This window comes from Haematobia irritans, chromosome 2 (genome assembly GCF_050003625.1).
Source record: "Haematobia irritans isolate KBUSLIRL chromosome 2, ASM5000362v1, whole genome shotgun sequence".
Classification (NCBI taxonomy): domain Eukaryota; kingdom Metazoa; phylum Arthropoda; class Insecta; order Diptera; family Muscidae; genus Haematobia; species Haematobia irritans.
Genome location: NC_134398.1, coordinates 6764138 through 6791571, shown reverse-complemented (window position 1 = coordinate 6791571; position 27434 = coordinate 6764138). Strand labels below are relative to the sequence as shown.

General features: G+C 35.1%; 1 protein-coding gene across 5 annotated transcripts in view; it reads right to left on the bottom strand.

Moving 5' to 3' along the window:
* jp (junctophilin) overlaps nt 1-27434 on the bottom strand; it is a 55338-nt gene that overhangs the window by 7183 nt on the left and 20721 nt on the right. For all 5 annotated transcript variants that reach the window (XM_075293230.1, XM_075293232.1, XM_075293231.1 and 2 more), the window contains exons 2-6: nt 23742-24999; nt 15983-16197; nt 3335-3606; nt 3135-3271; nt 1089-3060 (exon numbers count right to left, since the gene is read on the bottom strand). In XM_075293230.1, coding sequence (XP_075149345.1) covers nt 1089-3060; nt 3135-3271; nt 3335-3606; nt 15983-16197; nt 23742-24034 — 2889 coding nt within the window. In that variant the 5' untranslated portion in view covers nt 24035-24999. The remainder of the gene's footprint in view (nt 1-1088; nt 3061-3134; nt 3272-3334; nt 3607-15982; nt 16198-23741; nt 25000-27434) is intronic.

Here is a 27434-nt window from a genome sequence, read left to right as displayed (position 1 = left end):
AAGAGTCTTCTAAAGATTTATTATGTTATTCTCCCCATTTACGAAAGAGACATTTTCTCTTCTTGCTAGACTCCTCTAAAGATTTACTATTCTCTCCATTTTCGAAAGGGAGATTTCCTCTTTTTGTTTTTCTCTTTGCGTGGGAATTTTCCTTGATGTATTGGTTTGATCACTCTCTGGCGTCGTTGTTTTGTAGCTTTCCGTTTTTCGAAAATGTGAAAGCAACAAACACTTGTGAACGATTCATCCGTTCACCAAGCATCTGGATCTATTTTTAGGCAAACCAAATGAACTCGCTGCTCTCATTTCCCCAATCTCTTGGTCATTTGGTCATTCTCACTCTCTGAGTGTGTTTTTTTTTGTTTTAGCCCCTTATTAGAAATTATGGCCCACTAGCATTTTGTATTGCAAGTTTTTGTATTTGAAAAATATATAAAGAAAGAAATGTAGATATGAGATGCATGTAATGTTTCCAGGCAAAAATGGAAATTCTATAATCTGTTCCCAGCTTCAATTGTTGAAGGATTATTTATAGGGGTGAATCGAGAATCCACTAAAGGGGAAACATTTGAAATTTTTATTAAGCATTACCACGGTTGGGAATGAGAATGATCGCCCTTGTAAAACTTTATTTTATGCCCTATTTCGTACACTGAAAAATGTTGGCTTAATAAGAATATTAATATTGACTTTAATAAGGAAAAATTCTTTTAATATAAAGATATTTTTCTTCTTCTCTCTTGTGAATGAGAGCTACCCGATTCTATGGTTTTTTTCTTCTTCTCTCTTGTGAATGAGAGCTACCCGATTCTATGGTTAGCCCAATGACAAGGGACCATTTTGTAGTCGAGACCGAGACCAATATTCCACTTAGAGAAGCCTTGAAACACTCAGAAATGTCACCAACATTGCTAAGAGGGGATAATCCACCGCTGAAAAAGTTTTTGGTGTTTGGTCGAAACTGCAAGGGTGGCTCCGGGTGTTTGCTCGAAACTGGTACCGAACCCATGACCCTTTATATGCACGGCGATCATTCCAAATAGCCAGTATTCTTTGAATAAAATTCAATAAAAAAAACAACAACTTACCTTCAATTTCTTGCCACCACCACCACCGGCGGCTGCTAATGGCGATGCCGGCTTAGCTGGCATATACAGACTTTCTGTACGCTTTGGCTGTGAGGGCGAGGGAATGATATCCTGACCCAGCGTACGCTTAACCAGGAGTATGTCTTCAAATGGTTGATTGGGTTTCGAATACAATGGCTCCACGCCCATAGAGGGACCCGTTGTAATGCTAGCACTAAAACTGGGTGTACCGGCTCGCGACAAACGTCCCGATCCAGTTGGAACCGATCCATTGCCCGTCGTGGCCGTGGGCGTATTTCCAGCCGATGGTGCGGGCGTTGAACCCCTAAATACCGAACCAGCTCTTTGCCGCTGCTGTTGCTCCTGCGACACAGAGTTTGAGTCATTGGCCACAGTGGTGGCTGTTGCTGCTGCTGAACGATCAACAGAAGCTTGTCGCGATGCAATACCACCGCTTAAACGGCTGGCTGCACGGGCATAACGATCTATGGATGAGTCTCTACTGGGGGGACGTTTGTAATGATCGAAGTGATCAATCGATGATTGTTGACTACTTTGTCCCAACATGGGGGCCTTGCCTGAGCGTGTCATGCTATCGATTTGGTCCATTTGATGTTGTAGTTGTTGTTGCTGCTGCTGCTGCATTTGTTGTTGATGATACAGCATTTGCGAGGGTCGACGAGATTGGCTGGGATTATATCGGGGTGAGTCTAGATTCGTTTGTGATTGATGCAATTGATTTCTTTGTTGAGCCGCCGCTTGCTGCTGCTGCTGCTGTTGTTGCTGCTGTAGCTGTAGCTGTTGATTGGCATTGTACATGGGCGAGTCTAGATTCGATTGGGATTGATGCAATTGATTCCTTTGCTGGGCCTGTTGTTGTTGCTGTTGGCGCAATTGTTGTTGGTGCTGTTGCTCTTGTTGTTGCTGCTGCATTTGCATTTGTTGTTGTTGTTGCTGCTGCTGATATGCCTGCTGTTGTTGCTGCTGCATAGTGGTAAAAGTGTGCGTGGCTTCCGCATTCTGGAAGGTTAAATTCTCCGTTTGCATTTGCTTCATGGCCGGACTCCCGCTGCTACTCAAATTACTGTGACCCGAATAGCTTTGATTCAAATTCATCCTACTGCCACTCATACTTCCCCCGGGAGGCTGTTGTTGCTGATATTGATATGCGGGATTCATTTGAGGATTGCTTTGTTGCTGATGGTACATTTGATTGATGTTATTGATGGCACTCAGTTGCGATGATTGATTCACCATTGACGATAGGTCAGTTTGAGGCGCAACGGGCAGTTGTTGCGAGTACATTGAACTGGGCACCGGAAACTCGGCAGCTTGCTGAGCCTGCATGCCCTTGTGTTGAGCCATTGCTCTCTGGGCAGCCGTGTGGCCACCAAACAAATCTCCCGCGCCCGCGACGGGTGGATATGTGGGAGACTTGTAGCGTTCACGAAAACGCAATTTATCAAAGCGCTCGAGCACAGTGGGCTTAAAGTCTGGAGCAAAATCACGAGCCATTTGCACAGCCATGTCGCAATCGACACGAGCCTGTTCGGCAGCCACATCGGCACTTTGAGCTTTAGCATTGGCTGTGGCGGTACGAGAAACCGCAATATCGGACCTCTGCATGGCCATTTTGAGAGCTCGTTGAGCTGAAGCCACCGAAGCGGTAATACGCTCACGGAATTTGCGCGAACGGGCTATAAACAAATGCTTTTTCTTTTGGCTGGTTATCAAGATATTATTCTTGTATTTGCCTTCCTCGAAGGTACCATCGCGGAAAGTGGTTACACCATAGCCATGTTTTTTGTTATTATACCACTCTCCTTCATACTTAAGGCCATCGCTGCGTTCGGCCACACCAAAACCACAACGTTTATCCTTTTTCCATTCACCCATATAGGTTTCCACAGTGGTAGGATCTAGTTGATCATCTTCCATGGTAAAGCTGGCATTCGATTCGGTATGAATGGATCTTTAAAACAAAAAAGCAGAAAAAACAATTAGTCTGAGGAAAGGGAGAGAGAGAGCGAGACTGTACTAACTAACCTGGCTGTTAAATTTGATTGTTCTGATCCTGTGCTTAGCCAAGAAGCTGTTGACATAGTCGAACGTATGCTACCTGAGGCTAGGGTACCACGAGTTGCTAAATCACCAGTGCTGCGTTGTTTTCGCATTTTAAGGCCCTACATGAAAAACAAGAATTACGGATTCTTTTTTCGGTCTCCATAGGCATCTTCAAAACTTACCGATAAAAATCCCTTTTTCGTTTTCTCCGATAGGCTATTTCTCCTTTGTGGCACTTTATCGGATCTGGCGGTGAGGACAAAACCACCTCGCACCTCTTCACCTTTGGCATTTCCTTTTGTGGTACCAGGACCGGTATTTTCTGTACTTCGAAGGGAAGCCATCGAGGCATGTACATCTTTACGACGATGATGTGAGGCCAGACCAAAGGGGGCCGATGTACGTATACCATAACCATGGCGTTTACCTTCTTGCCACTGTCCTTGATATTTACCTGCAAACACATAAAGCAAATATGAGTGTGAGTGGCAGAAGGGTGTAAGAGATTGTAATAAATAATCCTTTGCTCTAACAAGAGACCCCTCAACCTCACCCCTTCCATGACGGTTAAACTATGTATGGTCAACATACGATGGGTTTAGCTGTTCCATACTACTATCCAATAACACAGTGCAATGATGGGATCCCTAATGAACAACTCCATATACAATGAATCCAATTAAGAATTGTGTGTATTTGAAAAAATTTGCACTAGCACTAACGAAGTTGTCGCATAACGACATAAAGTGTCCTTCGAATGCCATCACATAGACTAACATGCAGTTATTCATAGATAAACGAGTATTAGAGAGGCACTAGTTTTTTTTTTTGCGAGAAGCAATTCGTCAGAAACGGACAGAATTGTGGACAAACCAATCGTGGAACTTGCACCATGATACGGCAGCAGTGCACACCTCAGTCTTATTTTTATCAGACCTCGTATATAGTGTGGCTGATACGTATTGCAGCCAACTTCAGTTTGGTATCATGTCTAAACCGTTCATCTACAGCTAACAGATTTAATGCAGCGACAGTTCATTGTATTGCTTACAAGATTTTGAAAGCATTTTGAACTATTTCATACAGAATTAAATTTATCCGTGATGGAATTCAAGCTTATTAGTCAGATTGCTTCATATTTGGCTGGCGAACAACAGGGGGCTATCCTTAGGGCCGGCAGTATGGCATCGCGTCCAAAAAGTGGATAAAAAGAAAAAAACTATGACAACGCCAGGAATGATCCGAAAATTGAAGGCCAAATTTCATTGAAATCCACATTAGCTGAACATAAAGCAAGAACGAATGCAATACATATTGAGAAATGAGATGGGACTAAAATCATTGATGTTCCAAAAAGATCATACCGATGCAAAAAAAAAAATAGTTAAGGAGTTGCTTCGCTTGGAAGAAAGTGGTCAGTTACCAAATTTGGTTTTAAGCTAAATGTTCCAAAAAGATCACGCCGATGCAAAAAAAAATAGTTAAGGAGTTGCTTCGCTTGGAAGAAAGTGGTCAGTTACCAAATTTGGTTTTAAGCTATTGAGCTGTTTGAACAAACAAAATGATCAGGCTAACTTTCCAAAGAGATGAATAATGGTGAAGAATGGTCTACGTAACGGCCAATGGCAAGCTCGTATTCATCGACCTTGGGAACAAATTAAGTGCCTATTATCGGGAAAATGTCCCAATGTCTGTATTGAAGCTTTGAGAGGGCATACATTTCAGCCGAAGACGATTCATATTTCAGCCACAGACCATTGATTCCAGCAGGACTCTGAACCATCGCACTCAGCACTTGTCAACCAAGAATGGCTTTCTACCTCACAATTGCCACCAAAATCTCCGGATCTCAATCACGTTTGCCACTCGTGCCAAAAATAATCTACCAAAATTTGAAGAAAATTTTTCCAAAAATGTACCAAACTTAAAAAATTCCATATTTTATTTTTATGGAAAATTTCGTCAAAATTTTATTTCTATGGAAAATGTCGTCAAAGTTTTATTTCTATAGAAAACCTTTTCAAAATTGTAATTTCTATAGAATTTTTTTTTTCAAAATTTTATTTCAACAAAGAATGGCTTTCTACCTCACAATAACGTTCGTGCCAAAAATAATCTAACAACATTTTAAGAAAATTTTTCCAAAAATCAACAAAACAAAAAAAATTCCATATTTTATTTTTATGGAAAATTTCGTCAAAATTGTATTTCTGTGGAAAATTTCGTCCAAATTTTATTTCTATGGAAAATGTCGTCAAAATTTTATTTCTATAGAAAACCTTTTCAAAATTGTAATTTTTATAGAAATTTTTTTTACAAAATTTTATTTCAATAGAAAATTCTGTCAAAAATTTAATATAATAGAAAATAGGGTCAAAATTGTATTTCCATAGAAAAATTCATGTACCTCTTATTTGAAGAGATATAATTGCAAAATCAAGCAAAATATCAAGAATTTTAATAATCTACCAAACAGTAAAAAATCTAAATTTTTTGGTAGAATCCTATCAATAGTGGCAAACGCGCCGCCCCTGGATTGTATGAATCAGTGTGGAGATATATATTTAACCCATATTAAAGTGATTGGTCCCTTATGGTACACTGAAAAAACAGTGAACCCACCAGGAAGAAAACTTTCGGTTAATTTTAGAAAATTTTGAATATTTGTAGAAAATTTTAACTAAACAGTATTGCAAACGTTGGCATCACGCCGATGTCGTAAAAATAAGTACATATTTTTCGACAAATTCAAGAAAATTTATTGGACATAACTAAGTTTTTTCACTTGTTAAAGAAAATTTTGTAGTTTGAAGGAAAAACTTGTAGTTCAAAATTGCAAGAATGTATTTAGTGACATACGAAGTTCATGATGGACGCATTTTTGGTCAAATTTACAAATTTAAAGAAATTCTGAACTATTTTGTGGAAGACACGAATTTAGTTAATCTTTATGCTTCATTTGAGTATATTTTTTTTCCTCGGGTTTAGTTAATTTAACTAACGTACACAAAAAATTATTAGAGTAAAGAAAACTTTCTCCAAACATAATAATTCTATGAACTAAAATAAAGTTAAATTGGCTTTAGTGAAATAGAGAGTTCACTTTTTTTTGAGTGTAGTTTTAAAATTTAGAAATGTGTTTTGTTTCATATAAAATATATTCATATAAAAAATTTGACTTCTTAACATTTTGCGGCAGTTACCCTGTCAAAATTTTATTTCTATAGAAAATTTTGTCAAAATCTTATTCGAATTGAAATTTCTTGTCTAATTTTTTTCTATAGAAAATTTTGTGATTTTTTTTTTTTTTTCATTAGAAAATTTTATTTCTATAGAAAATTCAAAGTTTTGATTTTATAGAAAATTTGGTCAAACTTGTATTCTATAGAAAATTGATGTACATGCCTCTTATTTGGAGAGATATAGTTTACGAAACATCAAGAATTCTACCAATCTACCAATAGTAAAAAATATACTATTTTTGATAGAATTTCACCAACTGCGATCCAATTAAAGTGATCACGTTAGATTAGGTTAGGTTAGGTTAGGTGGTAGCCCGATTTATCAGGCTCACTTAGATTATTCAGTCCATTGTGATACCACATTGGTGAACTTCTCTCTTATCACTGACTGCTGCCCGATTCCATGTTAAGCTCAATGACAAGGGACCTCCTTTTTATAGCCGAGTCCGAACAGCGTTCCACATTGCAGTGAAACCACTGAGCGACCCAGCAAAGAAAGTGTCGCCAAAAAAGTAATGAAAATGTTCATTTTGGATCCGGAAGTGGTGCAAAATTGACGCAGGAGTGATGAATTTAACACGGGCTTGTCATAGGATGGAAGTCCTCCATTTTAACAGCCGTTGCACTGAATTTGCATCACTTCTTTAGGTGTGATCCGAATTCAATGTTTTGGATGTAAATTAAAAAATTCTGTGATATTTTGTCAAGTAAATAATTTTTATAATTTTTAATGTTTTCTAACGCTTGTCGGAAACGTTTGACCTCAAATATTTTCAAAAATTCACAATTTTTTCAGATTGGACTTAGCATTTTTTTCGACTAAATTTAAATGATTTGTATCATTTTATGAATTTTTACTCTGCACGGATGAAAAAGACTGTTTTTCATATGTTTGGCTATAAACATTATATGTTTGGAACACAAATTTTTAAACACAATATTTTTGAGTACAATCATATAATGTTCATAAACTAGCATAACATGTTTGGGACATATATGTTAATATGTTAGAATATATTATGTTTGGGACATAAAATGTTTGTAAATATAATATGCTTGGATGCAAACATATATTAATTTAGAAATAGCCTATAAACATATATGAGTTTAGTAGCTTGGAGCGCTATTTAACAGGGAGCGATATTGAATTAAGTTGGTGGTTATTGCTGGTTATTAAAAAATTAACATTTTATTTTCCCTTGAGCAATTGATCAGCTACTTCTTTGATCCTTACAAACTGTGTGGTCCGCTGTTCGAATCCCCGTCCGGTAAAAGGTAAAATTAAAATAAAAAAATCATAAAATTGAACAATTTCTTCTACAATGTTTGTATTACAGAAAAAGGTGCTAAGAACTAAAAAATCTCGTGGAAGTGAGAAAGATGTGAGGGTATATACAATTAGGCAGAAACAAAATTTTGAGCATTCAGGTCGAAAACCTATGTTGTTAGCACCTATATTACCTGTTTAATTTCATAATTCATTATGATTGTAAATATATAAATAAATAAATAAAATTTTGAGCACAATATTGTTTGGGAGAATTTTTTTTAAGCAAATAATATTTTTGGGTGCAAAATGCTTCCAAACATATTATATGTTCACATGATAACATATTGTTTTTTGGAAGACAACATTATTGAATTTGGATGCAAAAATACAAAATGTTTGGAACTTAGACTACCCAAACATATTATATTGTTTAGACCAATATGCTTTCAAACATATTATATATTGGAAGAGATCAAACATGTAAATGTTTGGGCAATACCCAAAAATGTATATGCTTGAAGCAAAATATGTTTGGGAGTATATGTTACAGAAGCGATTTTTTGTGAGGGTGTGTTTTTAATCTATTTGAAACAAAAAAAGTTAAAATTACCCATTAAAAGTATGAAAAAACCAAGTTAAAAAATATTACATTAAAAGAACTTCCTGGGTAGTTAAAATAAAGAACATCATTGGGAGTACATCTTCTGGAAGTGCTTTTAAAGTTGTGCCTTTGGAAGAACTTCCAAATTTCTTTGCTGGGGAAGCTTTGAAACCCACAGAAATGTCACCAGCATTACAGAGGTGGGATAATCCACCGCTGAAAAATTTTTTGGTGTTCGGTCGAAGCAGGAATCGAACTCACGACCTTGTGTATGCAAGGCAGGCATGCTAACCATTGCACCACGGTGGCTCACGTTAAAGTGGTAGTTTTAAAATTTAGAAATGTGTTTTGTAGTAACATAAATATTTTCATTAAAAAAGTTTGACTTCTTAACATTTTGTGGCAGTTACCCTGTATACAACAAACATGTCAAAATTTTATTTCTATAAAAAATTTTGTCAAAATTTTGTTTCTATAGAAAATGTTGCCAAAATTTTATTTCTATGGAAAATTTTGTCAAAATTTTATTTCTATAGAAAAAATTTTCAAAAAATTTTTTATATAGAAAATTTTGTCAAAATTTTATTTCTATAGAAAATTTTGTTAAAATTTTATTTCTATAGAAAATTTTGTCAAAATTTTATTTCTATAGAAAATTTTGTTTAAATTTTATTTTTATAGAAATTTTTGTCAAAATTTTATTTCTATAGAAAATTTTGTTAAAATTTTATTTCTATAGAAAATTTTGTCAAAATTTTACTTCTATAGAAAATTTTGTCAAAATTTTATTTCTATAGAAAATTTTGTCAAAATTTTATTTCTATAGAAAAGTTTGTTAAATTCTATTTCTATAGAAAAGTTTGTTAAAATTCTATTTCTATAGAAAGTTTTGTCTAATTTTTTTTCAAGATCTCAAGATTCGAACTTCTTGAATGGCTTTGTCGGTCGTTTGAAGGCCACAATTCTTGCTAAAGGTAGAAAATTCGAACTGAAGGGTGATCCAGTCAAAATTTGGTCAAGGGAAAACGCGTGTAAATCAGTGAAATCGTTTATTTAAAAAATCAAATTAAATTTCTTTTTCAAGTTCAATTAGTATAAAATTCAGGAAAAATATTCAGTTAGGCTTTCGCTTTTCCAAATCCGAATTGCCGGGCCTCACGCTTGACACCTGCCATCAGATTTTGTACAGCCACCTTGTCCACCTTCTTCGCCGCAGAAAGCCAGTTTGCATTGAACACTGCTGCTCGTCCTTAGCAGTTTTTTTGGTCTTCTTTAGGTTCCGCTTGACAATAGCCCAGTATTTCTCAATTGGGCGGAGCTCTGACGTGTTGGGAGGGTTCTTGTCCTTGGGAATCACCTGCACGTTTTTGGCGGCGTACCACTCCATGCCCTTTTTACCGTAATGGCAAGATGCCAAATCCGGCCAAAACAGTACGGAACAACCGTGTTTCTTCAGGAAAGGCAGCAGACGTTTATTCAAACACTCTTTCACGTTAATTTCTTGGTTGACAGTCCCGTAAGCTATGAAAATGCTGATTTTGAAGCCACAGGTACAGATGGCTTGCCAAACCAGATATTTCTTTGCGAACTTTGACAGTTTTATGTGCTTGAAAATATCTGCTACCTTTCCCCTTCCTTTTGCCGTATAAAACTCCTGTCCCGGAAGCTACTTGTAGTCGGCTTTGACGTAGGTTTCGTCGTCCATTACCACGCAGTCAAACTTCGTCAGCATCGTCGTGTACAGCCTCCGGGATCGCGCTTTGGCCGTCGTATTTTGTTTATCATCGCGATTTGGAGTCACTACCTTCTTGTAAGTCGATAGTCCGGCTCGTTTTTGGCTCGATGCACGGTTGTAGACGATACACCCAGCTTATTTGCGGCATCTCGGAGAGAGAGGTTAGGGTTTCGCTTGAAACTACCGGCAACTCTCTTTGTCGTCTCAGCGGCTTCCGGTTTTCGATTTCCCCCCGATCCAGACTTCCTGGCTGTCGACAAACGTTCCCCAAACACTTTAATTACATTTGTAACGGTTGATTAGGCAACTTTTAGCGCTTTTGCCGGCTATGCGTGCGAGTAGCTCGGATTTTCGCGATGCGCGAGCAAAATTTTGATACGCTGCTCTTCTTGCTTGGACGGCATTTTGACAACTGAAGAGTGTATTCCAAAACCAAAATAGGAGCAACATTCTACACACACACCTTAAAAATGAGGGGTGTTCAGGTTTTTGAAATGCAAAATTGAAAGAAATACGTCAAGTTTATATTGACCAAATTTTGACCATATCACCCTTTAAAATGTTCCAGCATTTTATTTTATTTGCGACATTTTTGCTTTTGAAGTATAAAATGTAAAAAAATATAGCGGTTTACTTGGTTACAACTGCCACCCTATATATTTTTTAACAAAATATTTTTGTATTTTCAATATTCCTTAAAGTGTTATTTGTTATATATATATTTAATTTTTTGTAGTTTGTAGATTTTTATTTTTTTTTATAATATTTCCAAATGCTTTTCATTTGCAACGAACTATTTTTAAAACATTTTTTTTATAATCAAAATTTTCGTGAATATTTTTTCTGTGCAGATTAGACTATAATTGAGTTTTAAAAAATACGCAATAAAAAATTTAATTGATTCGACAAATTTTTTAATTGAAAATCAATCACATAAATTAATAGTATCAATTAATTTTTTAATTGACTTTCAAATAATTTTCTTGATTGAACCAGAAAAACACAATTGTGTGTGCTGAAAGTGTTTTGTTCTTAGATTTTTAATCTATTTTTAATTTTTTGGGATCTAATAAAATATGTTATTAATACAATTTCCAAAAACTTTATGATTTCTTATTGACCCACTCTAATGTTAATGCTGATAAATAATAGTTAACGCATTCTCTTATACGCTATGGCTTTGAGGTGATTGTGAATGTGTGTGTGCTATGGCCTTGAGAGAAACGGTTTTAATGGGTTTGAGAAAAGTTTTTCTCATGACATAGGGATACAGGTGACTTAGTCCCTATACAACACACACACTCATGAGATTGCAAATAACTGTAGTTGCTATGAACTAATTATCTTTGTTTTTTATTTTCCTATTTAATTATTACTGCGTCAAATCGTTTAAGCGCTTGCCATCAACCAAGTAATGATCAGGGTGCCGTATGAGTATTAATAAAAAGTTGTTGTGCTATTAATATAACTCATACGCAGATAAGTACCAATGTACCAAACGATATGGTGGCATACGTGTCGTGACATGCCAATACATATATACACCATACTCTCACTCATACACCATGAATTTCATCCTATATTTTTGCACATTTGAATAGAATGAAAAATGAACAATTGAGATAATATCAGTATTCGAAATAAGAAAAAAAAAACTGCAGCTGCAGGCACTTGTTAAGAAAATTTCAAAATGTATACCAGCCATTGCTGAGAATGGAAGAGATAAAATTTCTCGGCCAGGGGAGACCAATGGATTGACATATTTTTAACATGACTTGAGAGGAATGATTGCGATTGAAAGAAATGACGTCAGTTTATGGTTTATGATTCAGTTACATTTTTGTTTTAGCCGCCTATAGCTTTTAAAATATTTTTAAATAAAAATCACTATAAAATTATTTACGAAAATCATACAAATAATAATAATAATAATATTTTTTAAACCATAAACTATATACATATACACTACTCTAGTATACGATTTGTAGTAGATATATGTACATCTCTATATTTGTTTGATTGTGCATAGATTTGTACAATAGTTTTGTTGTTGTTGCTGTTGTCATTGTATGCCGTTATGTATGAATGTTTTTTTTTTTTTTTTTTTTTTTTTTTTTTTTTTTTTTTATTTATTTATGAAAACGTTATATAGGAATGTTCGCCTTTAAACCCCCGCCAACAAAACAATGTCGTTTTGATGTTTTGACTATGAGCCAAAAACACACAAAAAAAATGCTGAAGGAAAGAAGAAAAAAATGATCTCATGCATAGCTCGAAAACAACAACAACTAAGAGACAATACATGTTGAGTTCTCTTTCAAACTAAGATATTAACTAAAAAATGAAGGCACTATACAGAGACAGAGACACACAAACCTAAACGAACATATGTTAGGTACATGGGTACAAAGTACCAGAATCTGGGACGTATGTATGTCATTCAAATCAACTTTTTGTATATTACTGTTAGCTGGTGTGAAAAACTGTTTTGTTTGAAGGATGCATATTCGAATGTAAGTCTTTTGAAAAAAAAAAACATTTTTTGGAAACATTAACTGTAATTCGTTGTATAGAATCAGTCATTGATTTTAAGGTCAATGTGTGACTTTTTCTAATTCATGAATATATTTAATTTAACTTATATTTCATACTAGACTAGTCAAGCTAAATATTTCCTTGAACTTTCCCGTACTGCCTACGACCAAACACAATCTAGAAGAAGCCGCAGTTTTGTCATAACAAAACTGAAGCACCAGGGGTCTCTATCAATATAATATCATGAAGTTTGCGTCGATATTTCTCTCAACGGAACTGCCGTTTGCATTGGAAAATATCAATAAAATTTGTGATTTTTTATAAATTGAATTAACAACCTCAAAATAATACCAAAACTATGATAAAAAATTAAAATGGAAAGTATATGTATAATAAACAGGAATATTTATTGTGGTTTTTTGAAAATATTGCTGTTTTAATTAATTCCTAGGCAGAGGAAAAAATTGAGACATAAAGCAAATTTTTGTAACCACCACCATAGAATGATGACAGGGGTATAATAAGTTTGTCATTCCGTTTGTAACACATCGAAATATCGATTTCCGACTATATAAAGTATATATATATTCTTGATCAGTGAGAAATTCTAAGACGATATAGGCGTATCCGTCTGTCTGTCCATCAGTCTGTCTGTTGTAATCACGCTACAGCCTTCAATAATGGCGCTATTGGCACAGATTCGTCTTTTGTTTGCAGGCAGGTCAAGTTCGAAGATGGGCTATATCGGTCCAAGCTTTGATATAGTCCCCATATAAACCGACCTCCCGATTTGGGGTCTTGCGCTTATAAAAACTGTAGTTTTTATCCAATTTGCCTGAAATTGGAAATCTAGAGGTATTTTAGGACCATCAAAAAGTGTACCGAAAATGGTGCCTGTCAGTCCATGTTGTATGTTGTATAGCCCCCATATAAACCGATCTCCCGATTTTACTTCTTGGGCTTCTAGAATCCGTAGTTTGTACCCAATTTGCCTGAAATTGGAAATCTCGAGGTATTCTAGTACCCTAAAGAGGTGTGCCGAATATGTTGAGTATCGGTACAGTTTTTGATATAGCCCCCTTATAAACCGGCCCTCCGATTTGGGGTCTTGATTCTAGAACTACAATTAAATGTGCTGAATACTGTGTGTATCCTTCCATGTTTTGGTATAGCCCCCATCACACACTTATTGAGGGTATAGAAGGCGCACTGATCTGCTTGGGAAAATATCGGTCGATGTTTTGATATAGCCCCCATATAGACCGATCTCCCGTTTTTACTTCTTGGGCTTCTAGAATCCGTAGTTTTAAACCAATTTACCTGAAATTTGAAATCTAGAGGTATTCTAGGACCCTAAAGAGGTGTGCCGAAAATGGTGAGTATCGGTCCATGTTTTGATATAGCCACCATATAGACCGATATGCCGATTTTACATCTTGGTCTTCTAGAATCCGTAATTTTTACCCAATTTGCCTCAAATCGGAAATCTAGAAGTATTCCAGGACCTTAAAGAGGTGTGTTGAAAATGGTGATTATCGGACCATGTTTCGATATAGCCCCCATATAGACCGATCTCCCGATTTTATTTCTAGGGCTTCTAGAATCCGTAGTTTTTACCCAATTTGCCTGAAATTGGAAATCTAGAGGTATTCTAGGAAAATAAAGAGATGTGCCGAAAATGGTGATTATCGGACCATGTTTCGATATAGCCCCCATATAGACCGATCTACAGTTTTTACTTCTTGGGCTTCTAGAATCCGTAGTTTTTATCCAATTTGCCTGAAATTGGAAATCTAGAGATATTCTAGGAAAATAAAGAGATGTGCAGATATAGCCACCATATAAACCGATCACCAGATTTTACTTCTTGGTCTTCTAGAATCCGTAGTTTTTATCCAATTTGCTTAAATTGGAAATCTAGAGGTATTCTAGGGCCATAAAGAGGTGTGCCGAATATGTTGAGTATCGGTACAGTTTTTGATATAGCCTCCTTATAAACCGGCCCTCCGATTTGGGGTCTTGATTCTAGAACTACAATTAAATGTGTTGAATACTGTGTGTATCCTTCCATGTTTTGGTATAGCCCCCATCACACACTTATTGAGGGTATAGAAGGCGCACTGATCTGCTTGGGAAAATATCTGTCATCAAACCCCCCTAAAATTTTCATAGGTTAGGTTAGGTTAGGTTAAAGTGGCAGCCCGATTAAGAGTCAGGCTCACTTAGACTATTCAGTCCATTGTGATACTACATTAACTAAAAGTACCTATTACATATGGGCACTTCTAGTTTTAACGGCTGAACCTTCTCGATTATTTTCTTCTGTTGAACCAACCAGATTGTTCCAAAAACATTAGCAGACTGCTTAAGTTAACGTTTTCCAGGTCCACCAGTAATCTATTATATGCCCCTAAATTTATATGTCCCTAAAATTTGCTTACGCCTTACACAAAATGCAGGACACTCACACAAGAGGTGTTTTATTGGTTCCTTTTCCTCCGCATCATGACAGCTCATACAATAGTCATTATACTTCGCACCAATAGTTTTTGTAAAATCTGGCGTCTCGAGAACTCTAGCATATCTAGTGTGCGGTTTAAGTTTAAATGAGGCCATATTTGCTTGGTGTCGTTACAATCCTTGCAATACTCCCATCGAACATTTGCCATCATGACAGCCTTCTAACGCAGTAAGAGCTTGCAGGTAGCCAGAGGCATACCAACAGATTCTAGTTCCCCTGGAATATGTAAGGTAGTTCCTAGCAATTCTCCCTTGCAATTCTCCCATCGAACATTTGCCATCATGACAGCCTTCTCATGCAGTAAGAGCTTGCAGGTAGCCAGAAGCATACCAACAGATTCTAGTTCCCCTGGAATATGTAAGGTAGTTCCTAGCCTTGCTAGCTCATCTGCTTCACAGTTCCCCGGTATGTTCCTATGGCCAGGCACCCATATTAGGTGAATATTGTGCTGCTCAGCCATCTCATTGAGAGATTTGCGGCAGTCGATGGCCGTTTTCGAGTTGAGGAACACAGAGTCCAAGGATTTTATTGCAGGTTGACTGTCTGAGTATATTTTAATTAATATATAATAAATTTTCATAGGAAACAATTATATTTGATTCATGGTGGTGGCCCGGCCGAATTTACTACTGTATATACTTGTTCTCATACAATTTGATATTTAATTTTTCTCTCTTTCTCTCAGAGAAACTGGCTGCGTCTTCTTCTAGATTATCTTTGCTACGATTTTGTGTACGTGTTAGCACTTGTCACAAATGGAGAGAAAAACAACTTTAGACATAAAATTACATACTTGAAACCCTTTTATGTAATATTGAATTTCCTAATATATATATTTTTTTATGAACTCGTTTTTAAATTATTTATTTTCCCTCTCTAATAAATATATTTTAAGACATAATAAATTAATAAACGTAATAACTTACCACCATCAGCATATGATTCACAGCCGTAGCCATCTTGGTAGCCCAAATTCCAGGTGCCTTCATACCTTGCTGTCGATACTGTACTCTCACGTACACCATAACGACCTTTGTGGCCTTCCTTTGACCATTCGCCACGGTATATTTGTCGCCCCACTTGTTCGACACCTAAGCCATGACGTCGTCCATTTTGCCACTGACCCTCGTAATGGGAACCACTGCAAAAATATAATTTACATTAGAATAGAATACTTTTGTTCAAGCAGAATTGAAATTGATAATCTAAGAACCAAATCAATATTAACTAAAAATTTCAAAAAGTTTTTTTTTTTTCAGTTTAAGAGCACCCATAATATATGTAAAACTAATTATTGACCCTGTATAATAACTACTTGGTCTAAGTTTCCTCACCACGGCAGGGAATTCTTCCACAAGCATTGTAATATTTATTTTATGGAAATTTTAGTTACAGGTCGGTTTTTAGTTCGAGTTTAGCCGATAAATTCTTCCACAAACATTGTAATATTTATTTTATGGAAATTTTAGTTACAGGTCGGTTTTTAGTTCGAGTTTAGCCGATAACATCTCCATTTTTCATTTACTTTATAAAGAATATAAACTTTGTGACAAATTGGTTTGTCGTATTCCCAATCAAGTTTTAAGAAAATTTGCATTTTTTTACTGCTTTATTTTCGATTTTAGAGACTAAACTCGATCTTAATACTAACCTTAAGTCTGGAACATATGATTTGACCAATTAAAGAATACATTCTATGGATCAATGGCTACATTTACACTACTCAAAAAAGAGGGCAATAAAGCCAATTTAACTTTATTTTAATTCATGGATGTTATTATGTTCTAATTCACAAATTTTCCTTCATAGGGAATTTTCGATGAAAAATAGAAAAAAATTACGCAGCACTAAAAGCGTAGTCAAAAAGTAGTGAAAATATTCTTTTTGAAAGATTGACGAAGAAGCGATGAATTTAACATGGCTTTGGGTGGATGTCCACCATTTCAACAGGCGTTGCACTGAATTTAAATCACTTCCTAAGTATTTTGGATGTGAATTATATATTTCTGTGACATTTAAGCAAATAAATAATTGTTATACCCTGCGCCACACCGTGGAACAGGGTATTATAAGTTAGTGCATATGTTTGCAACACCCATAAGGAGACGAGATAGACACATGGTGGCTTTGGCGAAAATACTCAGGGTGGGCTCCTGAGTCGATATAGCCATGTCCGTCTGTCCGTGAACACATTTTTGTAATCAAAGTCTAGGTCGCAATTTTAGTCCAATCGACTTCAAATTCGGCACAAGTATGTGTTATGTCTCAGAATAGAACCCTATTGATTTTGGAAGAAATCGGTTCAGATTTGGATATAGCTCCCATATATACATTTCGCCCGATATGGACTTATATGGCCCCAGAAGCCAGAGAAGCCAATTTGCTTAAAATTTTGCACTAAACGAACAATTAGTATTATAGTCAAGTGTGCCGAATTTTATTGAAATCGTTTCAGATTTAGATATAGCTCCCATATATATCTTTCGCCCGATATGGACTAATACGGTCACAGAAGCCAGAGTTGTACCCCAATTTGGTTGAAATTTTGTACTAGTAGTACAATTAGTAGTGTAGTCAAGTGTGCCAAATTTTATTGAAATCGGTTCAGATTTAGATATAGCTCCCATATATATCGTTCGCCCGTTTTACACTCATATGACCACAGTAGCCAATCTTGTACTCCGATTTAATTGAAATTTTGCACAGGGAGTAGAATTGGCATTGTAGGTATGGGTGCCAAATTTGGTTGAAATCGGTTCAGATTTAGATATAGCTCCCATATATATCGTTCGCCCGATTTACACTCATATGACCACAGTGGCCAATTTTTAACTCCGATTTAGTTGAAATTTAGCACAGGGAGTAGAATTAGCATTGTAGCTATGCGTTCCAAATTTGGTTGAAATCGGTTCAGATTTAGATATAGCTTCCATATATATGTTTTTCTGATTTCGACAAAAATGGTTAAAATACCAACATTTTCCTTGTAAAATCGCCACTGCTTAGTCGAAAAGTTGTAAAAATGACTCTAATTTTCCTAAACATCTAATACATATATATCGAGCGATAAATCATAAATAAAATTTTGCGAAGTTTCCTTAAAATTGCTTTAGATTTGAATGTTTCTCATATGTTTTTACTAACATTGTGTTCCACCCTAGTGCATTAGCCGACTTAAATTTTGAGTCTATAGATTTTATAGAAGTCTATCAAATTCTGTCCAGGTCGAGTGATATTTAAATATATGTATTTGGGACAAACCGAAACCACTGTGTAGATCGAAAATTTTGATCTTCAAAGTGGTGAAGGGTATAATATAGTCGGCCCCACCCGACTTTAGACTTTCCTTACTTGTTATTTATTAACTTATTTTTTTAATTTTTATACATTCTAACGCTTATGACGAACTTTTGACTTCAAATATTTTATTTCGATTTTTTTTTGACAAAATTTTAATAATTTGTACTATTTTATTGTTTTTTTTTCTCTCTGTTTAAAGCTTTTGAAATAGGAAAAGTAAATATTATTACTTTAAAATATGAAAAAAGCTAGTTTTACAAAATTGAATCAAAAGAACCTCCTGGGTAAGTAAAATAAGGAACTTCTTTAGGAGTACATTTGTGGAACAATTTCCAAATTTTCTAGCTGAGAAGTTATGTCTAATAAATTTCCTTTAATTTGTTAAACAATATATATTTATCTTACATATTATGGCAATTTTAATAGGAGCTTTTTGGACATGAAGATTAAGGAATTGGCCAGTGTTTCCAGGTGATCTTTGAACCTTCCCCCAAATCTTAAGAAAAAATCCCAAATTGGTCATAGTTTTCGTTTTTGGAAATAAGAACAAAATGGGTATCCACATTTTGTGAAAAACTTCTGGAATGATACACTTGAAAAATTCAATTAACAAAACAACAAAAAATACAATATGTATATCAATTAAAAGAGCATGTAAAACAACACCAAGCAATGAATAAATGTTTTAAATCAAACTACACCCAAAAAAAAAGTGGCCCCACCGTGGAAGAAAATGTAGGTTTATTTTAGAAAATTTTAACTAAAATAGTTTTCTAATTGCAACATGTTACAAATAAGTTAATACTTTTTGTCAAATTGAAGAATTTTTTTTTTAAATAATTATTTTTTTCTGTTGTTTAAGAAAATTTCATATGTTGGAAGAAAAAATTGGATTTAAAAATTGTTAAAATGTCTTTAGCGCTGTACGAAGTTCGAGACAGGTACAATTTTAGTAAAATTTACTCATTTAAGAGACTTATGAACTCAATTTAAGCAAACTTCTGCCATTTTAGGAAAACATTAACTATTTTATTTTTTAGTAAAATTGTGCACTATATTTGTATACAATTTTTTTCTGATTTTTAGTTCACATCATTAAAGTTAGCAAAAAATTATTCAAATAAGGAACATTTACTCATATTGTGCAAAATTTAACTAAAATCAACTAATCTTCATGAACTAAAATAAAGTTCAGTTGGCATTAGAGCTCCTTTTTTCTGGGTGTACTTAAATATAATTTTGTTTATAAAGAAGACAAATAAAAAAGGAAATTCATTCATTATTCGACAAAAGAGTCAACAATTTCTAAATTTTGTGCAGATGCAGTGTACAAATTGAATTATGACACCCATAATTAAAGGAATTTTCAAGTCTTAAAATACTTCTAGCGGTTGGAGTTAACATAGGATTTCTTAATTGGTTTTTAATTATATCGAACTTTGAAAATGGCCTTTCAATTTGAAAAGCATAGTGAAACTAATGCTAATGAATACTAGCTTATATTTAGAAACTTGGGCTGACCTTGCACACATGCTTTTCTCCAAATTGATTGCAGAATTGTTTCGAATTCACTTGAGGATTATTCAACTTTATAAGATTTTAAATAGTTTTTACCACTAAAAATACCTTCAAATAAATGTTATCCATAAAAATCCCCCCAAACGTACCAAATATCCCTAAAGAAGGGGGGAAACCCCCACCTGGCAACACTGGAATTGGTATTATCAGAGAGTAGGAAATAGAAGACAACGAAACTGTGAAGCGATACTGCGTTAGTAGGTGGCAGGGATGGAAAATGCAGTACTATAGAACTTTTTTCAATACTTTTCCACCCTGGTCAGTACCGTAGTACCCCCCGGAATGATTTAGTAACTTTTATGTACACAATAGTTTTGGCAAAATATTTTAATATTTTGAGAAAGTCTTTAACAAACTTATTTGCTAATAATCTTTTACAACTTTGGCAAAACAGACAAGTCCATGCGGGAATAAAATCTCGATTTTGTAAAAGCCATAGTCAAAAACACCCATTTATTGAATTGCAAGAATGTTTTAGTCGAAAAAAAAACACGCATTTCTATATTACGCTTCCACATGAACACTTTCTAGATGAGAAGTTTTTTTTTTTGGGAAAATTTTGTCAAAATTTTATTTTATTTTTTGTCAACATCTTATTTCTATAGAAAATTTTGCCAAAATTTTATTTCTATAGAAATTTTTGTCACAATTTTATTTCTATAGAAAATTTTCTCAAAATTTTATTTCTATAAAAATTTTTGTCAAAATTTTATTTCTATACAAATTTTCTCAAAATTTTATTTTATAGAAAATTTTGTCAAAATTTTATTTCTATAGAAAATTTTCTCAAAATTTTATTTCTATAGAAAATTTTCACAATTTTGTTTTTTTTTTTAATTGAGGAGTTGACAAACAAAATTTTATTTGCTTAAAATTCAGTCTAAAGAAGTTCTTGACAATAATAACCCAATGGGATTTTTGTTGAAATTTAGTGAAAAGTACTTTTTCGCTCAAAAAAATACCTTTTTTGTACTTTCTTAAAAATTTTATTTTTCATCCCTGGTAGGTGGCAGTCTTGAGAAAAATTTCTCCAATATCAGCAGTGTTTGTCAAATAAATGTTACCCCTAAAAATCCTCCCAAATGTACAAAAAATTCTTAAATGGGGGATGTTTTTGTACTCGAATTCGTATTATCAGAAAGGAAACTGTGAACCGAGACTGCGTCAGTAGGTGACAGTCATGAGGAAAATTTCATGCAATATCATGCAGTTTTTGTCGGCGTTTATCTCAACTATCAACGATTTGCGTCGGCGTTATCCAGTTCTGTTTTCTGCCGCCTTTACGAAACTTAAGGAAAATAGGAGAACCTACTTTTTAATAACAAATTTCCTGTGTTTTAAATGTTTTCATTCTATTAAATTTTTGGCAGAGAATTTGAAATTATAACTGACGATGTTTGTATAGTTAATTTATCAATGCAACGCTTCGACCGCAACGCCGGTAATACCAAAACACTGCGGTCATTGTGCGACATCTATACGGTTGAAATTTGTTTTCTTCGCAGAAAAGCAATTTTCTTTCTCTTGTATTTCCTGCTCTCTGGTATTATTAAGTTATTGAAAAGAAAATGCCAGATACCAATCTCCACAAACCTAACTAGACATATGTTTCATTACTGGTTAAAGCAAATTTCCATAGCCTTTAGTGTATATGTGGCGGTGTGGGATGATTCAATTTGGGTCTTTTATGTTAATTTCGTGTGGAAATTACCATACTTACGAGAACGAAAAACCCGTATTGCATGAAACATATAAGATCTTCAATTCTGCAAATTGTCCTTGGTAGTCAAAGTATCGAGCTAATGAGAAGTTAGCGCAAATATCGTTTTGTGCATGTAGGCCATCGCTATCAAAAATTGCCCACAAATGAGATGTTCTGCAGGAAAATCAGCTCTTTGCGCTTTTCTATCAGTATCCGAAAACACTGTTCTCACGTATGAGTCAAAACAACTATTTTTTCTGAGAGATCTGAAGAACGTGTGTTGTGTAGTGAATACTGCGATGAGTTCCAGAAGAGGCAAAGACTATTCAGATTAATACAAAGATTTTTATTCCCTCCACCATAGGATGAGGGGTATATTAACTTTGTCATTCCGTTTGTAACACATCGAAATATTGCTCTAAGACCCCATAAAGTATATATTCTGGGTCGTGGTGAAATTCTGAGTCGATCTGAGCATGTCCGTCCGTCCGTCTGTTGAAATCACGCTAACTTCCGAACGAAACAAGCTATCGACTTGAAACTTGGCACAAGTAGTTGTTATTGATGTAGGTCGGATGGTATTGCAAATGGGCCATATCGGTCCACTTTTACGTATAGCCCCCATATAAACGGACCCCCAAATTTGGTTTGCGATTGCTCTAAGAGAAGCAAATTTCATCCGATCCGGCTGAAATTTGGTACATGGTGTTAGTATATGATCTCTAACAACCTTGCAAAAATTGGTCCACATCGGTCCATAATTACATATAGCCCCCATATAAACCGATCCCCCGATTTGGCTTGCGGAGCCTCTAAGAGAAGCAAATTTCATCCGATCCGGCTGGAATTTGGTACATGGTGTTAGTATATGGTCTCTAACAACCATGCAAAAATTGGTCCACATCGGTCCATAATTATATATAGCCCCCATATGAACTTATCTCCAGATTTGGCTTGCGGAGCCTCTAAGAGAAGCAAATTTCATCCGATCCGGCTGAAATTTGGTTCATGGTGTAAGTATATGGTTTCTAACAACTGTGCAAAAATTGGTCTATATCGGTCAATAATTATATATAGGCCCCATATAAACCGATCCCCCGATTTGGTTTGCGGAGCCTCTAAGAGAAGCAAAGTTCATCCGATCCGGCTGAAATTTGGTACATGGTGTTAGTATATGGTCTCTAACAACCATGCAAAACTTGGTCCACATCGGTCCATAATTATATATAGCCCCCATATAAACCGATCCCCCGATTTGGTTTGCGGAGCCTCTAAGAGAAGCAAATTTTATCCGATCCGGCTGAGATTTGGTACATGGTGTTGGAATATAGTTTCTAATATCCATGCAAAAATTGGTCCACATCAGTCCATAATTATATATAGCCCCCATATAAACCGATCCCCAGATTTGACCTGCGGTGCCTTTTGAAGAAGCAAAATGCATCCGATCTGGTTGAAATTTGGTACGTGGTGGTAGTATATGATATTTAACAACCATGCCAAAAGTGGTTCATATTAGCCCATAATCATACATAGCCCCCATATAAACCGATACCCGAAATTTGGTTTTGGAGCCTCTTGGAGAAGCAAATTTCATCCGAGTCAGTTGAAATTTGGTACATTGCGCTAGTATATGGCCGTTAACAACCATGCCTAACTAGGTCCATATCGGTCTATAGTTATATATAGCCCTCAGATAAATCGATCCCCAATCACACAAAAATTGGTCCATATCAAGTTCATAATTGTATATAGCCCCCATATAAGCGACCCCCATATGACAATTCTGACTCTCTACGTACCGTGCAAAAGTCCATGTCGATTCGTAATTATTTGTCTTATATATACCACGTATGGACTAACTCACAATTAGGAAAACGATGTTAATAAGTTTAAAGATACCACAACCCAAGTAATTCGATTGTGGATGACAGTCTTTGGTAGAAGTTTCTACGCAATCCATGGCGGAGGGTACATAAGATTCGGCCTGGCCGAACTTACGGCCGTATATACTTGTTTTATTTTATATATTTGCTTGTATCTGTAAACCCTATCTTAACATACTATTGTTAATGTTGTCAACTTATTCAACGTCTTCAACTTACCTTGGCCACAAATATGCACCGGACACCTCAAATCCATAATTCCAAGCGCCGGCAAAGGCTCCTTGATGTTTAGGCCCCGTACAAACACCATGACCATGGGCCTTACCCTCATCCCAGCCACCGCAATAGGTGCCACCATCTTCAAAATCAAAACGGCCACCGCTTATTGTTGTTGTTCTCTTGCCAGCATTCTGATTATTGCCATAGGCATTGGCTGCCGCTGTATCTAATCCTAAACCAATACCACCATTCGCCTGTTGTTGTTGTTGCGAGGAATCAGAAGCCTGTTGCATGACCTCCGTTTGTGAATTTTATCTAATTACAGGAATAATTGGTGATTTTTACAAAGAAAAACAATAAATTTGCTTCTGCTATTTATTCTGGAATACTTTAGTCTTTTATGTTTTCGACAATTTTTCATTGACTTCTTCAATTGCTGTATATCTTGGATATCATCTGCGGCAATACTGCTTGGGGGCATTTGCTCGTTGTCGGATCCTCTTCTCCCAAGCGTGAGCGTGTGTGTGTTTGTATATACTGTACTGGGTGATTTTGGCTTTATGAGATTGATACGTTTTTCTCCCTATTCTATTAGACTTCTACGGCTATTACTATTGCTGATGCTCTCCTTGGGATAGATATTTTGATTTTTGCTTCGTTTAGTATCTCTTAATCGTTTTGTGTGTGTGTTTTTTTTATTTTTTTTTATGGGGATTTTGTTAGAAAATAAAATTTTATTTATGTCTATATATCTATCTTTTTTTTAAATATGCATATATAAGTAGCTTATTTTATATGTATGCACTTGTGTTTTTATTTTTATTTTTTTTTCGTGCTGTTGGATGTTTCCGTTATTTTATTTTGTCGATGTTTCTTTTAATTTTTAGTATTGTGATTTTAATATCTTCACTGTAACGCGAACAATTTTTAAAAATTGATTTGTACGGCATTCTAGACTCGGCGCTTTTTTGTTTCATTTATATTTTCTTCGGTGAATCCAGCTTAAAGACTCTTACTCTCTAGCTCTCTTCGATTCTCCCACCTCTTTTGGTTTTCTCTTTTCGATGTCAGTGTTGGGAAGTTTTAGGTTTTTTGTTTTTATTTCTTTCCACTAATACGTATTGTTGATGTTGAAACAATAGTTGTAAAAGAAATTCTAACTGCTGCTTGCAATTGCTGTCGTCGTCATCATCGGTTTCAAGAACATCGTCATCAACATCATTATCCTCATCGGCATTGTCATCAATGTAAATTATGACTGGAATGACACAATTTTATTTCGTTTTCGATTATTCTGCTTTGGACTTTGGACAGTTGCTGTTGTTGTTTTGGCTTGATTGTTTGGCGTTTATTTTTTACGAACTTTATGTCATTGTTATGGACAGGAACTAATTTAAAGCTAAAGGGAAAATACATGAATTTCTCTTACTATCCGTTTCCGTTTGTAAGCTATAGTGTGAATAGTTCACCGTCGTCTCTGTGTGTTTGTGTTACTCGTGGACGTATGAACCACCATCCAACTGTGAGTGCGAATGTGTGTTTGGGATATTTTTATAGTTCTTTCTTAACTTAATCAATCATTGTGGGAGGGTGGAAGAACTATATAGCTCTGGACGGAAATCAGGCAGGAAGGAAACTAGTAAATAGGTTAACACAAGCATTCACATAATATTTGTTGGTCATCTTTCTAAAGGCTAGGTCAAATGGTCATCATTAAAGAAAGCCAACATTTTTTTTTTGGGAATGGCATTGTTGGAAAGGTAGACCAGTAGACAGATAGACAGATAGACAGTATCTTATACAATGATTCACCATATAAATTATCAAGAGTAGTAAAAGGCATTCAAGGAGATATACACTATGAGAACAATAGAGCTTCGCTTCATTAATGTGAAAGTGTAAAAACACACTGCAAAAATAGAATTCACTCACGCAGATCACAGACATATATTCCACGAAACCCCACGAGGGACAAGGTCCAATCCAAATTATATGTTAGTTATGCACCCAAGTGAAATTACAGAACACAGGAGGAATATTATAACCTTCAGGAGCTTAATGTTATTTTTGGACGAGGAACACGGCACATTTTTGTCTGAATAATATTTTTTTCTTGTCGATATCAGATAAGTATTTTCAGAGAAATTAAAATGTCAAACATTTTACATTTTACACGCAAAGAAAAAAAAACGTTTGGAAAACGTGTACCGAAAACGTTTTTCTTTTGTTAGAGTTATTTGAATTGCTTCGAAAATTTTAAACGTTTATCACCAAAAAAATTCGTTTTTTTACAAAATTTTTATTTTTTCAATAAAAAAAAAATTATTTTTGAAACAACAACACAGTCCATTTCGTTTATATCAAACACTGTTCTTTTGTGACTTTAGGTCTTTAATAAGACACATTTTACAGTTCATAGTAAAAATTTTATATAGTAGAATGTAATGTTGAACATTTTTTCGGAATCTTCCGACCATATTGGACTATATGTAAAAAAAAAAAAAAAACTTTGGTCGAAGCAGGGATCATACCCACGACCCTTGGCATGCAAGTGGAGCAACCACTGCTCCACGGTGCCCAACTAAATGTACTTTTCTGTTAAATAAACTTTATTTAAACGGCTCGTGGGCGCCGCAAGCTATGCTATATAAATATAAATTATATGGATAATTTTCTATTGATGACAATAACGGCTACATAGCTCAGTGGATAGTGTGTTGGCTTACAAATTGCATGGTCCGCGGTTCGATTCTCCGTCCAGGCGAAATGTAAAAAAAAAAATAAAAATTTATAAAAACGTATAATTTCTTCTACATTGTTTGTATTACAGAAAAAGGTGCTAAGAACTAAAAAACTACGTGGAAGTGAGAAAGATGTGAGGGAAAATGTAATTAGCCAGAATTTTTTTTTTTGAGTTAGTCTTTCTGAAATTGTTTTTACATCCTGGAAAAGAATAAACGTTTATCACAAAAAGTATATACTTTTCTTCCAAATACACTTCCTTTCAACGAAAAGCAAATGAGAAACGAACTTTGTTTGTCTAAAATTTCGTTTGGGAGGAAAGAATTATTTTTTTGCGTGTACATGCTCCCCGTCCACAAATACCAGTTTGCTCTTGAAACTGGTTTGACGAAATCATATTTCTCTGGTGGGTGTACCACAAATACTAAAGTGATCAAAAACCCAGGTTTCTTCGGTTTTAAAAACCGGATATTTTTCCAAAAGCGGTGGATGAAATTTTTTAAAACAAATAATCGGCAACCGGTTTTTACAAACACACGTAATTTTGAAAGGAAAATCTAATTTTATTGTCATAAAAAATCAAAGAAAATATAACTCGAGAGTTTATTAAAAGTTGGATACAATTTTGTTTAATTCAAGTGTACGTTGCAGATATTTGGAAGTCTTTTCATTCAAAATGCCCAGATGTATTTAGCATTAAATTGGCAATTTTAAAATGAAAATTTAAAAACCGAAAACCGGTTGTTGAGGCTTCAAAAGACTGGTTCTAGCGTTCCACCGAAAATGAGATTTTCATGAAAACCGGCCATCGGTGTAAGAAGATAAACCGGTCCACGGGTTTTATGCAAGAGTTTTGATCGAACCATACAACACTCACGATAGACAATTTTAATTAAACACGCTTATGAACAATATTTATGGTAGCAACTCAATTACGAAGTGAATAGCCGA